The sequence below is a fragment of the Pelobates fuscus genome, chromosome 1, assembly GCF_036172605.1.
Source record: "Pelobates fuscus isolate aPelFus1 chromosome 1, aPelFus1.pri, whole genome shotgun sequence".
Taxonomy (NCBI): Eukaryota; Metazoa; Chordata; class Amphibia; order Anura; family Pelobatidae; genus Pelobates; species Pelobates fuscus.
In genome coordinates, this window is record NC_086317.1 from 70,731,221 (window position 1) to 70,744,753 (window position 13,533).

Here is a 13,533-nt window from a genome sequence, read left to right on the forward strand (position 1 = left end):
CAGGGAAATTCTGTGTGTCAAAACCAATTAACAGCAAGTGTATAATTTACAGATATATATCAAAGTGATAGGGATATTCTGACATACTTGTAAAAAAAATAAAATAATAAATAAATAAATAAATAAAAAAATTGTATAATTGATTATCGTCCATTTCCATTAATATTTTGGGGTATAGATTTAATAATTTCCTAACTTAGAGGTAATAGATTTATGGACTTTCGAAGGAGGAAAAGCAGAGCTGATCTCAATAGAAATCTAACTTGCCGTTTAAACAGGTATCCGTGATAAAGGGAACACCTATGGCAAATTACCAGGACTTTTGTCTACATTTTTTTTAATTTTTTTTTTATTTGTATTTTATTTGGTTTTGTACACACAGTATACATTTTTCCATTGTATGGGTTATTGAATAGGTTATAACAAGATCATATAGCATTTCGTTGGGTTGCAAACATGGCAATAATCACAGTATTAGTGAAATATGTACAACATCATTGCGAGGTGACAAATTGCTTGTTCTACTTTTATATTTTTATACTTTTATTACTTTTTTACGGGGATCCCTGCTAAGTGATGTTGCGGAAGTGTAGCATTCTCTACTGACACATTCTGTGCATGTGAAGTCAGGTGGTTAGGGCTTATGCATGGGGTAGTAGGTTAGGAGTATGAAATCTTCTAAAAACTATATACATATAGACACCTGAATTACAGCATTATATTAACCAAGTGTTGCAAGAACTAAGTGTTGCGTTTCTCGGTTCGCTTGTTGTGCCCGTTGGCTAGCAAGCCTAGCTTTTTGAGGAAAGTCTCTGGGTCTTCCCCTGAGGTCAAGGTGAGTACGTTGGTGCCCTGTTGCACCACCAGTGAGCCGTCTGTGCCCCATCGGTATCGGACGGAGTGCTCTCTCCGTCTCTTTGTGACCGGTACTAGTTGTCTCCTTGCAGCCAACACAGCAAAAGGGAGGTCACTGTACATAGCTACCTCGCTTCCCTCAAATTTCACCGATCCCAGTGGTCTGGATCCGGCCATGATGGCGGCTTTCGCCGCTATGTCTCTGGTGGTAGCTATCGTGTCTCTGGGGGCACCAGCCGGTGCTGCTGGCGATTTGCGTACCCGGAAGGTGTATAATATCAGTGGGGTGTCTGAGTTACACCTGAGGCCCATGGAGGAGGTAAGTCTCCGGACAAAGGGCAGTAGGTCTTCTCCGCCTATTGTTTCAGGGATGCCCCTGAGGCGAATGTTACGGAGGCGGTGTCTGGAATCAAGTGTCACCACCGTTCCTTGTAAGCGCCGGACCGGCTCAGCAAGTCCTTCCACTTGCTGCTTGGTGTCCTGGAGTTGGATATCCCTGGATTTTTCTCTGGTCTCCACCTCCTGGACTCTCTGCTGCAAGACCCCTATTTCAGCCTGGGTCTCTTTTAGATCGGCCTTCCAGACCTGTCTTAGGTCAGTCAGCAGCTTTCTGATGTCCCCTTTAGTGGATGGGGAGTCATCCTCCTCTGAGTCAGACCTGTGAGTGGGGCCTGGGAGTATGGCTTGGGAGTCCCACTCTTCCTGGGAGTCATCAGATGTCTCCAACTCACTCTGCGGTTCCGGCGCCATCTTGGCGGGCCGCGCCTGTGTAGGCCTCTGGAATGCCAGCCGGATGTCGGGTGCCGCGGATCGCTCCGTGTAAGTTTGTTTTTTATGTTTGCGCCCCATGTTGTCAGCTGTCAGGCGGCAGGTAAGCTGTGTGATTTTGGAGCGGATTTCTCAGCTTTAGGTCTCTGAATCTGTGGGGCTGAAACGGAGCTCCACAGATATTTTGTCTACATTCTAAAACAAAATGCAACATTTAAAAAAAAAAAAAAAAACATTTTTACTAAAGAAGCTTAGTTTTTTTACCTTTTTTATATGCATGGCCTCCAAAAAGATTTTGCATTGCTTGAAAACGTCATGTCCTGCTTTCTGCAAGGGTTTGAGAAACTCTATAAATTCTTTGGAAGCGCGATCTGTCTCAACGCTTATCTGACGGTTAAGAGAGGGACTGGGAGTTTTCGCTTCCTTTATATCTGTTGTAATCACAGAAGTGAACAAAACATTTTAGTGATGAATACAAATATGAATGTATATGCTTCATTTGTGTAAACAAGTACTTAACGCTTTTTTTTTTATTTTTTAAAACAAACATTTTATTACTTTAACCCATTAAGGACCAAACTTCTGGAATAAAAGGGAATCATGACATGTCACACATGTCATGTGTCCTTAAGGGGTTAAATGAATATCGTAGAGCATGGTGGGTGTTGGAGTTACACTGGCAAGCACTCTTACAAATTATTTAGGCAGTGACAGTTAGGAAAAGAGAATTAACACATGAACAATCATGCTCGGCTTCAAACACAGTTCATGATGAAAAATGTAACAGTTCAAATAGAGTTAAAGTGGAGGCCTCCCAAGAAGTTTTCGAAAACAATAACGGAAAGTGGACAAAAGTTTTACGAATAAGATCTTTCTGGTGTAAATCTAGGGATTGTACACCAGGTTTCCAAAAGTTAAAGAATTGTGAAACCTTCGATACTTTACATTGGGAGGCTTCAACCCGGTCTAATTTAAATACATGAGCTAATTTAGTTTGGAGTATCTTCCTGGCAGGTGCCAAGGACCATTTGAATAAATCTAGGATATCTTGTGGTAGTGCCAGAAAACAAAAACAAAAAACACTTCATCCTATAAAAATTGTATGCATAAAGTCATGTTACGATTAGAGATGTCGCGAACATAAAATTTTCCGTTAGCGAACGGCGAATGCGAATTTCCGCAAATGTTCGCGAACGGGCGAACCGCCATAGACTTCAATAGGCAGGCAAATTTTAAAACCCACAGGGACTCTTTCTGGCCACAATAGTGATGGAAAAGTTGTTTCAAGGGGACCAACACCTGGACTGTGGCATGCCGGAGGGGGATCCATGGCAAAACGTCCATGGAAAATTACATAGTTGATGCAGAGTCTGGTTTTAATCCATAAAGGGCATAAATCACCTAACATTCCTAAATTGTTTGGAATAACGTGCTTTAAAACATCAGGTATGATGTTGTATCGATCAGGTAGTGTAAGGGTTACGCCCGCTTCACAGTGACAGACCAAACTCCCCGTTTAACGCACCGCAAACAACTGCAAACAGTCCATTTGCACAACCGCAAACTCCCCATTTGCACACGGTTGGATACCAAGCTAGCCATGTCCCGTTCCTTGTCCTCACTGATGTCATTGAAGGTCTCTTCCTCCACCCAGCCACGTACAACACCAAGGGTCCCCGAAAGGTGACAACAAGCCCCCCTGTATTTTTTTCTTTTTAAATGTACACTACTGTTACACCAGATATGAGTTGCACTGGTGTGACACTGTGCCGTGGCAGGCCCTGAAACGCACACGTGTGAAGGAAACTGACTATTATATTACAGTCAAAAAAGTTTTTTGTTTTTAAATGCAAGCTATTGTGACACCAGATATGAGTGGTGGCACTGGGCAAGTGGGCACAGTATACGCTGTGAGCCTGACACACACGCTGGCAGGCAGGAAGGCAACTGGAATTAGATTACACAGAAAAAAATTTAAAAAAAAAAAAGCAGCCTGATGTTCTAGCCCTAAAAAGGGCTTTTTGGGGTGCTGTCCTTATAGCAAAGATCAGATGAGCCCTTCAGGACTGTAGTGGACACTGAATACACTAGCCTAGCTATTGATTTCCCTATTAAATCAGCAGCAGCTACACTGTCTCACCTCTCACTAAGAATGCAGCTTCCGGGGGGCGGGGCCTAGCTGTCATGGAGGAAAGACGCACTTCGAGTGAGCTCCCTCAATATCTCACTTTAAGCAGCTATCAACAAGCGAATTTCACCCCAGAAGGGGATGACCCAGCAATGTTGCTCCTACCTGACCGACCCGACATGCTTAATAGCGGTCAGCAACTCGACAGAGTCTTACTTACCTCAGCGTGGCAAGTGTGGCCTGGTGCTCCCCGGGCGGGAGAGGCGGACGATCTCCCGATCCTGGGATGCCCAGGAGCAGCTTCTTCCCGGTAGGAGCTCCGTTGCGCCCCCCCCCTCGGACCGGTGGGGGTTATCCCGGTCCACCCCATAGAGGCTGTCTGGAGCTAATGGACGCACAGAGCACAGCCGCCCAGGCTGACATACTCATCTGCGACTCTCCCAATATGGCGGCAGCCGTGTGTCCTCCTGGTACCAGCAAAGCATGGCAGGATATTGAGTCTAAGCTGGACAGACTCTTTAATCAATTTTGGAAGCAAATAACAAGCAGGAAGCCCCAACAAGCTCCACCACAGCTAAGCGAAGCAGTCCCCATTAAAATCCACCAACACAAAAGGCGTCGAAGATGGGACCGGAGGCACAAACAGAAATGCAGAGCCTGCCCCACGTCAAGCACTCGCCTCCACCTTAAGCCACCACAATCCCGCACTGGACGTGAAGCACCACCGGGACAGATCTGACCACCCGACAAAACAAGCTTCCACCACCTCAAGCCGCGAACCCGGCACTCAGCCAGAGACTTGCCTTTGTTGTTCCAGGTATCAGAGACTCCCAGGGTCTGCACCTGGCGCCCAGAAGGGATCAGATGAGCACAAGCAGTAAACAGCAGCCTGCCAAGCATGTCCCACTATAGCCGATCCTCCACACCATGCCTTTGATCACACGAACTGCTCTCTGCACATTAACTAATCGTAAAGTAGCAAGCGTTTAAACATGTCATTATTTCACCTCCTAAAGAGTTTATTGTCGTAGTTCCTTACATGCCTTTACCTTAACCGTTCATGTATTATGTTATTCACTAGTCTCATCTCATGGGGCGACTCACACTTGATTTATAACTAGTGGTGGAGCTGCTGATATAAATACACAGTTGATACCGTGCAAGCTACACCCTAAACATGACAGCCATCTTTCACAACAATGTACTGCTATATACTCATACCCTCAGTGCAACTAGCCATGATATACGCATGTTCAGCCTAGCATGCTCAAATATAAACACACTTCTGTCTACAAAAAAAAAAAAAAAAAAACAGAATGCAGCTTCCGAATGAATCTAAAATGTATGATGTCCAGGAGGTGGGAGGGAGGGTCTGCTGCTGATTGGCTGGAATGTGTCTGCTGACTGTGAGGTACAGGGTCAAAGTTTACTCAATGATGACGAATAGGGGGCGGACCGAACATCGCATATGTTCGCCGTCCGAGGCGAACAAGCTATGTTCGCCAGGAACTATTCGCCAGCGAACCGTTCGGGACATCTCTAGTTACGATCCATTGTTTTGTGTTGGTGAATGGTAATAGCGCACATTGTATATGTATACAATTTCAGCAATCCATTCACATGCAGGCAAACTATTTATGAATCACAATACAAACATATTTCAGCAGCCGACATCTTCCACATAAAACACAAATACAAAAAAAGTGTTTCCATGTGTTAACATGATGTTACACCCGATTTGTGTAATCTAGTTAAACCATAAACAAAGAAATGTGTGTTTTTTTTTGTGTTTTTTTAACAGTTGAGATTTCTTTTTTTAATGGTTACTGTATGTTAATGCAAGAGAGAGAATAAGCAACAGAGATAGATGCAGGAAACAAGAGAACTCCTTATTTGTAACAATATACCGGATTGCCTTTTCAGGCAGTTTATTTACAGCGCATGGAAAACTAGGTTAGTGAGTCACCCAGTATTAGTGTGACAAGGAAAACAAACTAGATTTGCAGATGTACTAGAACAGAAAAGTAATATTAAACTCTGTCCTACTTAAAGGAACAGTCTAAGGATAGAAATATATTTATCTACTTGATTGTGTTCGATTACTGGGCTCCTGTTTACAATTCAAAATGAAAAAGAAAAGCAATTAAGAGACCACTAGTCATTGAGCTGATTTGGCCTGGACGCAGTGACCCTGTCATTTTGGAGAACATTGCAGGGCTAAACACACCTTTAGTGGCTGTCTGTCTTCCAAATGCACTTTGTCTACAATGCCATTGTAAAACGGTTTTATAATGATCAAACGCCAGCAGACACTGTATAGAACTGCAGAATATCTTGGCAAAATAATAATCAAACATCAGAACTACAACAACATTTCAAAAGAATAAACAGCTTAAAAACCCACTCAGGATATAGATTACATACCAAAATATGCAAAACACACTACCATGTGTATAGTAAGCTACTATACCGACTAAGGACAAAGAAGCAAATAAGACAATAGAGAGATTAATCTGAAGAGTGTAGTTCCAAAAATTGCTCATAAGTGGCATATTTTGTATTCTTAAATTCTGTCATTCTTGATTTTCCTGAAATTATAGATTGATTCTGCATTTGCCAGCAATGTTTCATGTGGCCCAATTGTGAGGGAAACCTGCTACTGTGTGGTGGGCTTCTCCATATTTGAATTAGTGTTAAAAAAAAAAAAAAAGTAATTTTCCATTTCTAATGGGCAAATTTTTTAATCTGTGAATTCGGTTTTACGTGAACATTTTACACAATGCGGTCTGTTACCAATTAATCAGAAGTGGTGTGAAAAAAAAAAGCTATTTATAAATCTCGTGAGCTGCTGAAAATTCAAAAAGGACTGTTGGGGTGCAAAACAGGGCACGGAACTTTAGGAGACACTTTGATAAATCTCTCGTAATGTATATATGGAGTAAAGAAGCAACCCACCTCTGAGCTTTTCACAAAGAACTGCAAAAATCATTGATGATGAATGGCATGATAAAAATATACATAAGATGATTAGAGAAAATAAATGAAAAAATAAATAAATAAATAATGGTGGCCAGCCTGTAATCCAATGAATAGCTACTACTTGAATACAACTCTGTAATCTAAGAGCTCCAATTTGAATCCAGCATTAATGAGAATTCTGAGAGTTGTAGTCAGTCAGCAGCTTGAGAACCACAGCTTGTTCACCTGTGAACAAAATGTCAACTACAGAGCATGAGCCAACATGAAGCAAGCATGCAGCAGGCACCCATACACACAGCGAATGGTGAGCAAACGGTAAGGAATGATTAACAGGAAACAAATACGGTACGTTTTAAAGAATTAGTAAACATAATGCATTCAAAGAGAATACAGCAGATAACAATTCAAATAATAATAAAAAAATAAAACCATATCTAGCTTCTAGTAAAATAGCTGCAGACAGACTCCTATCAGAAGCATCTCCTTCTTGTTTCTTGGGTCTTTTCTTATCCTAAAATATTTACTAATCCAGAAATTCTAAGCATCTCAGGCTCCAGGAGTTCTATGTGTCATTGCCTTTGCAATCTTAATTGGTAAGGTGACATTTTATATGGGAACTATTCCCATATTTCAAAAATCCATCCCAGCTGAAAGCTTACTCCTGATCAGACTGTATTACTTTACACTTGGATTTGCTTTTTTGAGTTTTGATTACATTTTCGGTCATCTATTATGGAGAATAAATCTCCTACACAGCAATTTATAGCTTACAAGTAAAAACATTTATAAACTTGTCCGTGGCTACAAGCCTGACACACTGCGTAATATGCGAGTGGGCAAGCTAAGAAATAACAACTCTTGGTCCAAAATATTGCTTTTCACTACTGACACAATAAATAATCACTGATACCAAAGGGAAGAACTGCCGTTCATAGGGAAAGGTATGCAGTGGAATCCATTGCATTTAAACTGTTTGGGAATGCGGGAATTTATCAAAAAACTATTTGAGAGCATTTTGGAATACACATACAGAAAATGAGGGGAGATGAAATGCAATATATTTCAGAAGATGATGTTAGGCACTGTGCGGAGCAGTGAAATGTGTTTGCACTTTATATAAAAAATAATTCATATAAAAAAAAAAAAAAAAAAGGCAAAAAACAACTCCCTACTCCCTTCCCCAACTTGCAAAAATAACAGAACACACATTTTAATATTTCCTAAAATCGGTCAAAATATCTAATGATTGCATTTTTGTATTAATGCCAAAAATACAAGAACAGCTAGGTTTTATAAAAAATGGGACTGGCGATTTGCAAAGATTTAGGATTGCCAAGAGAACACCTGTGCAAATGTTTTTGACACCCTGTACTGGACGTAAACTTAATTTCCTTGAAACAAGTGCAATATGAAAGGGACTATTAAAACAATACATTACAGCACTAATAACATGACATAATATATGCAAGGGGTAACTGAAAAACTGTTAATGGTTTTTATATTCTTTTGTTATATAGAATAAGGCAGTGCTGTTACAAGATACTCACTGTGGGCAAGGAATCTTTATGATTGTGAGGTCTTGTAGATTAGTATAAACTACAATCTTTGAGTTTGGATTCCAATATTGTTGAATGGGTAAGGCAGTGGCTGAGTGACAGGCAACAGAGGGTTGTAGTCAATGGAGTATATTCGAAGCTTGGGCTTGTCACCAGTGGGGTACCTCAGGGATCTGTACTTGGACCCATTCTCTTTAATATTTTTATTAGTGTTATTGCAGAAGGTCTTGATGGTAAGGTGTGTCTTTTTGCGGATGATACTAAGATATGTAACAGGGTTGATGTTCCAGGAGGGATAAGCCAAATGGAAAATGATTTAGGTAAACTAGAGTTGTGGCAACTGACATTTAATGTGGATAAGTGCAAGATAATGCATCTTGGACGTAAAAATCCAAGGGCAGAGTACAGAATATTTGATAGAGTCCTAACCTCAACATCTGAGGAAAGGGATTTAGGGGTGATTATTTCTGATGACTTAAAGGTAGGCAGACAATGTAATAGAGCAGCAGGAAATGCTAGCAGAATGCTTGGTTGTATAGGGAGAGGTATTAGCAGTAGAAAGAGGGAAGTGCTCATGCCATTGTACAGAACACTGGGGAGACCTCACTTGGAGTACTGTACACAGTACTGGAGACCCTATCTTCAGAAGGATATTGATACCTTAGAGAGAGTTCAAAGAAGGGCTACTAAACTGGTTCATGGATTGCAGGAAAAAAAACTTACCAGGAAAGGTTAAAGGATCTTAACATGTATAGCTTGGAGGAAAGACGAGACGGGGGGGGGTATGATAGAAACATTTAAATACATAAAGGGAATCAACACAGTAAAGGAGGAGACTATATTTAAAAGAAGAAAAACTACCACAAGAAGAGGACATAGTCTTAAATTAGAGGGACAAAGGTTTAAAAATAATATCAGGAAGTGTTACTTTACTGAGAGGGTAGTGGATGCATGGAATAGCCTTCCAGCTGAAGTGGTAGAGGTTAACCCAGTAAAGGAGTTTAAGCATGCGTGGGATAGGCATAAGGCTATCCTAACTATAAGATAAGGCCAGGGACTAATGAAAGTATTTAGAAAACTGGGCAGACTAGATGGGCCGAATGGTTCTTATCTGCCGTCACATTCTATGTTTCTATGTTTCTATTAACAATAAATCAAATAAGAGATTTAAAACAATGGATTCATTTCAGATGTATTCAGGGTGCAGCATTACATTTATAGTAGAAATGCTACAATATTTTTGGCTCTACCTCGATCCTCATAATGGCACTACTACCTGTCATATGGGGTTGCAAGCCATAGTTTAACATACCAAATGGGTACAATGCCAGACCAAGCAACAGTGAGAATGATATTATAACTTGTTCCATCAATATTCCTGGTGAACTCTTGAATCCCATACCAGTATACTTTAAGTTTTCAGGATTTTTGATGATAGGACTGTGAAGGTGAAGCAGGAGTGGATCAGGTATTTAAGTGCAGGCCAAGTTTTTTCAGGCATTGATTGCTGTGACAAATATCACTGCTGGTGTGCGTCTCAGAATGTTTCCCAGTTGCAGATAAAGCCTTATTACCCATTAAAGTACATATTTAACTCAATTGTCTATTTATGCAGAGATTGTCTGTCATGTTAGCATAGGGAAAAGTAGAATCAACATAGACATTATCAATGTCTATGATAATCCTTTTTGTCCATTTCAGATCAGGCAATTAGTAGTGAAACATTATAGCCAATTCCTCTGTAGACGCCCATTAGCAATATAAGGATTTATTCAATAAACTGAATTGTGGTGAATTGTTAAGGAAAATCAACGTTAAGGCTTAAAGAGCGAAGCAGGCAAATCTTTTCCAATTCAGCTATTGTGGGCCTAAAATTTGCAGTTCTAATTAACAAACCCTCCTGTGTGGCACCTCTAGAGATGGGTTACCACTTCTACAATCTTTATATTTAAAAAACACAGCACTATATACTGCACCACTGCATTGAAGCAGCACTACATGATTAAATAAAACCATGTAAAAATATTGCACATAAGAAATTTGTAAACATTTTGCATAATGTAAAGTTATTTTCTCACATAGATGACAAACAACCCAGAAGTAATGCTGCTTTAATGCAGAGACTAGGTTAAGGAGCACAACTAGCAGCTGCAGCTAACCTATAGAAAACCAACACCGTGCAAAAGCAAGCTCACAGTGCACACTGTTCTGCATTACCTTCCGCAGGGGAGGACAGTTCCCAAGGAGGAACAAAAAAACATTTCAAATCCCTGAGAAGATCCGCAGTGGGCTCCCTGCCCACATGTACTGGATTGCTAGGCTTTTCTTCAAACGCTGAAATAAAATCAGGAAGCAAGCCAGCCAGGCAGCCATAGTGGGTTAAACAAAAAAGGGAGATTGAAGGTAGAGCAAGGCAGGAGCAGAGCATTCACAATATATGGCAAGTGGGATAGTTAGTAAATAGGGCTATGGTATAAGGAAAGAATTTTAATTTAGGAATAAGAGAAAGCTGAAAAATAATATGAGTACAAAAGTTGTTAAAGAAAAAAATATATATTGTATTTATTAATCAACACAGGCACTTTAATAGTTAAGTAGTTTGCAGCTTTTTAGACAAGTTTCCCCCATTGGGGCTTGAACCGCTTTAATCCCTCTAGTCCCATACCCCATATACCCAGACCTATGTATCCATATCCCAACACTGTGTTCATAATTCTCGCCATTTTAATAACTTGGTAATAAAAAAAGATATTGTAATCGGAGTTTTAACTTTTTGTTCTGTAAGTTTTTTTACAATTTAGCAACACAATAGCTTGCACTACCAGGAATCAAACCACTGACACTAGGTTTGACTTGTTCAAGACATATTGCACCTGGAACATTTATACAAATTTGGTTTTAGTCTTTGCAATGCAGACAGTGTGGTGGCACGTTGTTTATTACTCTAACTATGTACACAATAAGATGAACAATATATTCATGTCTAAATATAAAATTGCAGGAGCCTGGCACTTACAGCATCTCTGTCTTGTATGTGCCCTGGTGCTTAACTCTGAGCCAAAATATAATTGAAAAAAGTCCAGCATGGGACTGAAAAGTTGACATGTTAAGCATTTGAAAAACAGATTAAAGATTTGCATCTCACGACCTCGAGTGCATTGCCAATTATTTTAATTTTTTTTACATTGAACTACATGGTCACATGGTTAATGCATTCAAAGGGTTTACCTTTCTTAGGTAGTGTTTTGGATGAGCCTGTAAAGAATTTTTTGACTGTAGTTACTTTCCTAGCCTTCTCACTGGATTTCTTTTCCTCAAACTTGGAGAAGGTAAGCGAAGACTGCCCTCCTTGGGCGCCTTGACTGCTTGCATATGCCGCCTCTTCTTCCCGCTGTAAGCTACAAAAGTCACACATCAAAGGTCAATCTTCACTTTATAAGTCCATCTTAAACTCACTAAGCCCAGTAAAAATGAATCTTGCCCATGGATGGTATCACAAGGATTACCAAGTATATTGATCAGATTTAAGAGCTCAAGAGACAAAAGGTCAAAGTATTGTTTAATATGAAAAGGAAGAAGAGGGCATAGAATATACGATTTGATAAAAGTTGATAAATAGCCGTTTTATTAAACTGCAGATAAAAGTAACGAGGCGTTCGTTCATCATTTAGTGGAGAAAAATAAAAGAATTTCTGAAAGGGAAGCTATAGTCACCAAAACAACTTTAGCTTAATGAAGTAGTTTTGGCGTATAGATCATGCCCCTGAAATATGCTCAATTCTCATTCCCATTGCAAAGTGACCCTGTATAATTTGTAAACATATTAATGGTAAACTGTCTCCTTTCAACAGGGAATAATAATTGCTATATTTTGCTGTGAAATTTAAAATTAGTAGTATCCAACTTCTATAAATAAAGCAATAGAATAAGATAACTCAAAGAACAAAAAACAAAATTTCAGAGCACTCCGTTTAACTCTGCAGTTCTAAATACTAATATCTGGCCCCAGCATAAAGTAATCAATAAGCCAACAAGCAAAAAACAAAAAACAAATGAAGCTGTATCTCAATGAAAGAGTAATTTCCATGTAATGGAGATATGGGGCAGTAACATCACTTCTATCAGTTGCAGAACATCTGAACTGTAAGGTTAACTGCTAAAGATTTTTCAGACTTAAAAAATAAAACATATACCGTTCAGCAAGTTCCCAGTCTTCTTGGATCTGCTTCTGCCGTGCTTTCTGATACTCTTCCCGCCAGCATTTGGAGCAGAATCCCTGCCAGGCTGGGTTCCCATAATATCCACATCCCTTTTTACACAGTAGCTCTGACTGATCGACATGGATTGCTCTACGCTCCGACTTCAGGCTCATCTTATATCTGTAGTAGGAAAATCAAAGGGTGACATAAGCATTATTTCCAGGCCTTATTTCTGCCAAAATTAGAATGGCCTGTTACAACTGAGCACACTGATTTAAAGTGGGGATATCATGCACAATTGAATAGATCAGTCTCTCTTATGTGTATGTGCTTGTGCTCTCAAACAATGCCAAGCAAAATACCAACGACACACACGGTTCAACTTAATCCAACAGCTCCGAAGCAGTAAATAATTTATCATAAAGAAGAAGATATCCTATGTTTTAAACATTGAAAGTGACAGCCCTCCCCCCCCCCCCTCCCTCCCTCCCCTCCCTCCCTCCCCGTCAGGACCCCTCTCCAATGGTGCTGAAGGGGTTGAAATCCCTTCAGCCTCTTACCTGAATCCAGCGCTGACGTAACTCAGCACTAGGTCAAGCTCTGCCCACTCTCCTTCCCCGGCAGGGAGACCAAATGTGCATGAGCGGCAATGGCCATGCCCGCTTTAGACCTCCCCATAGGAAAGCATTATTCAATGCTTTCCACTGGGGAAAATCTGACGCTGGAGGTCTATGAGGATGCCCGGCGTCAGATAACGGACCAAAAGTCAGTTTGGATTCCGGAAGCCCTCAAGTGGCTGTCTGTTGTGTCTGACAGCCACAGAGGGCAGACTTAGAACTGCAATGTAAACAGTGCAGTTCTCTGGAAATGCAATGTTTTACATTGCAGCACTAAGTGCAAAAGGGTCACAGCACCCAGGCCACTTCAATTAGCTGAAGTGGTCTGGGTGCCTACAGTGTCTCTTTAACATCTATGTGTTGTACACACCCTTTTTTCCCCTTTCTCAGGTCAGTTAATAAAAGTAAACATAACTATATATTCTAATTAT

At 40.4% G+C, this 13,533-nt stretch overlaps 1 protein-coding gene across 1 annotated transcript in view; it reads right to left on the reverse strand.

Moving 5' to 3' along the window:
- The window catches only part of RABGEF1 (RAB guanine nucleotide exchange factor 1), a 32,419-nt gene that overhangs the window by 6,976 nt on the left and 11,910 nt on the right, over positions 1-13,533 (reverse strand). Inside the window, exons 2-4 of the mRNA XM_063449679.1 lie at positions 12,480-12,665; positions 11,515-11,684; positions 1,888-2,054 (exon numbers count right to left, since the gene is read on the reverse strand). Coding sequence (XP_063305749.1) covers positions 1,888-2,054; positions 11,515-11,684; positions 12,480-12,658 — 516 coding nt within the window. The 5' untranslated portion in view covers positions 12,659-12,665. The remainder of the gene's footprint in view (positions 1-1,887; positions 2,055-11,514; positions 11,685-12,479; positions 12,666-13,533) is intronic.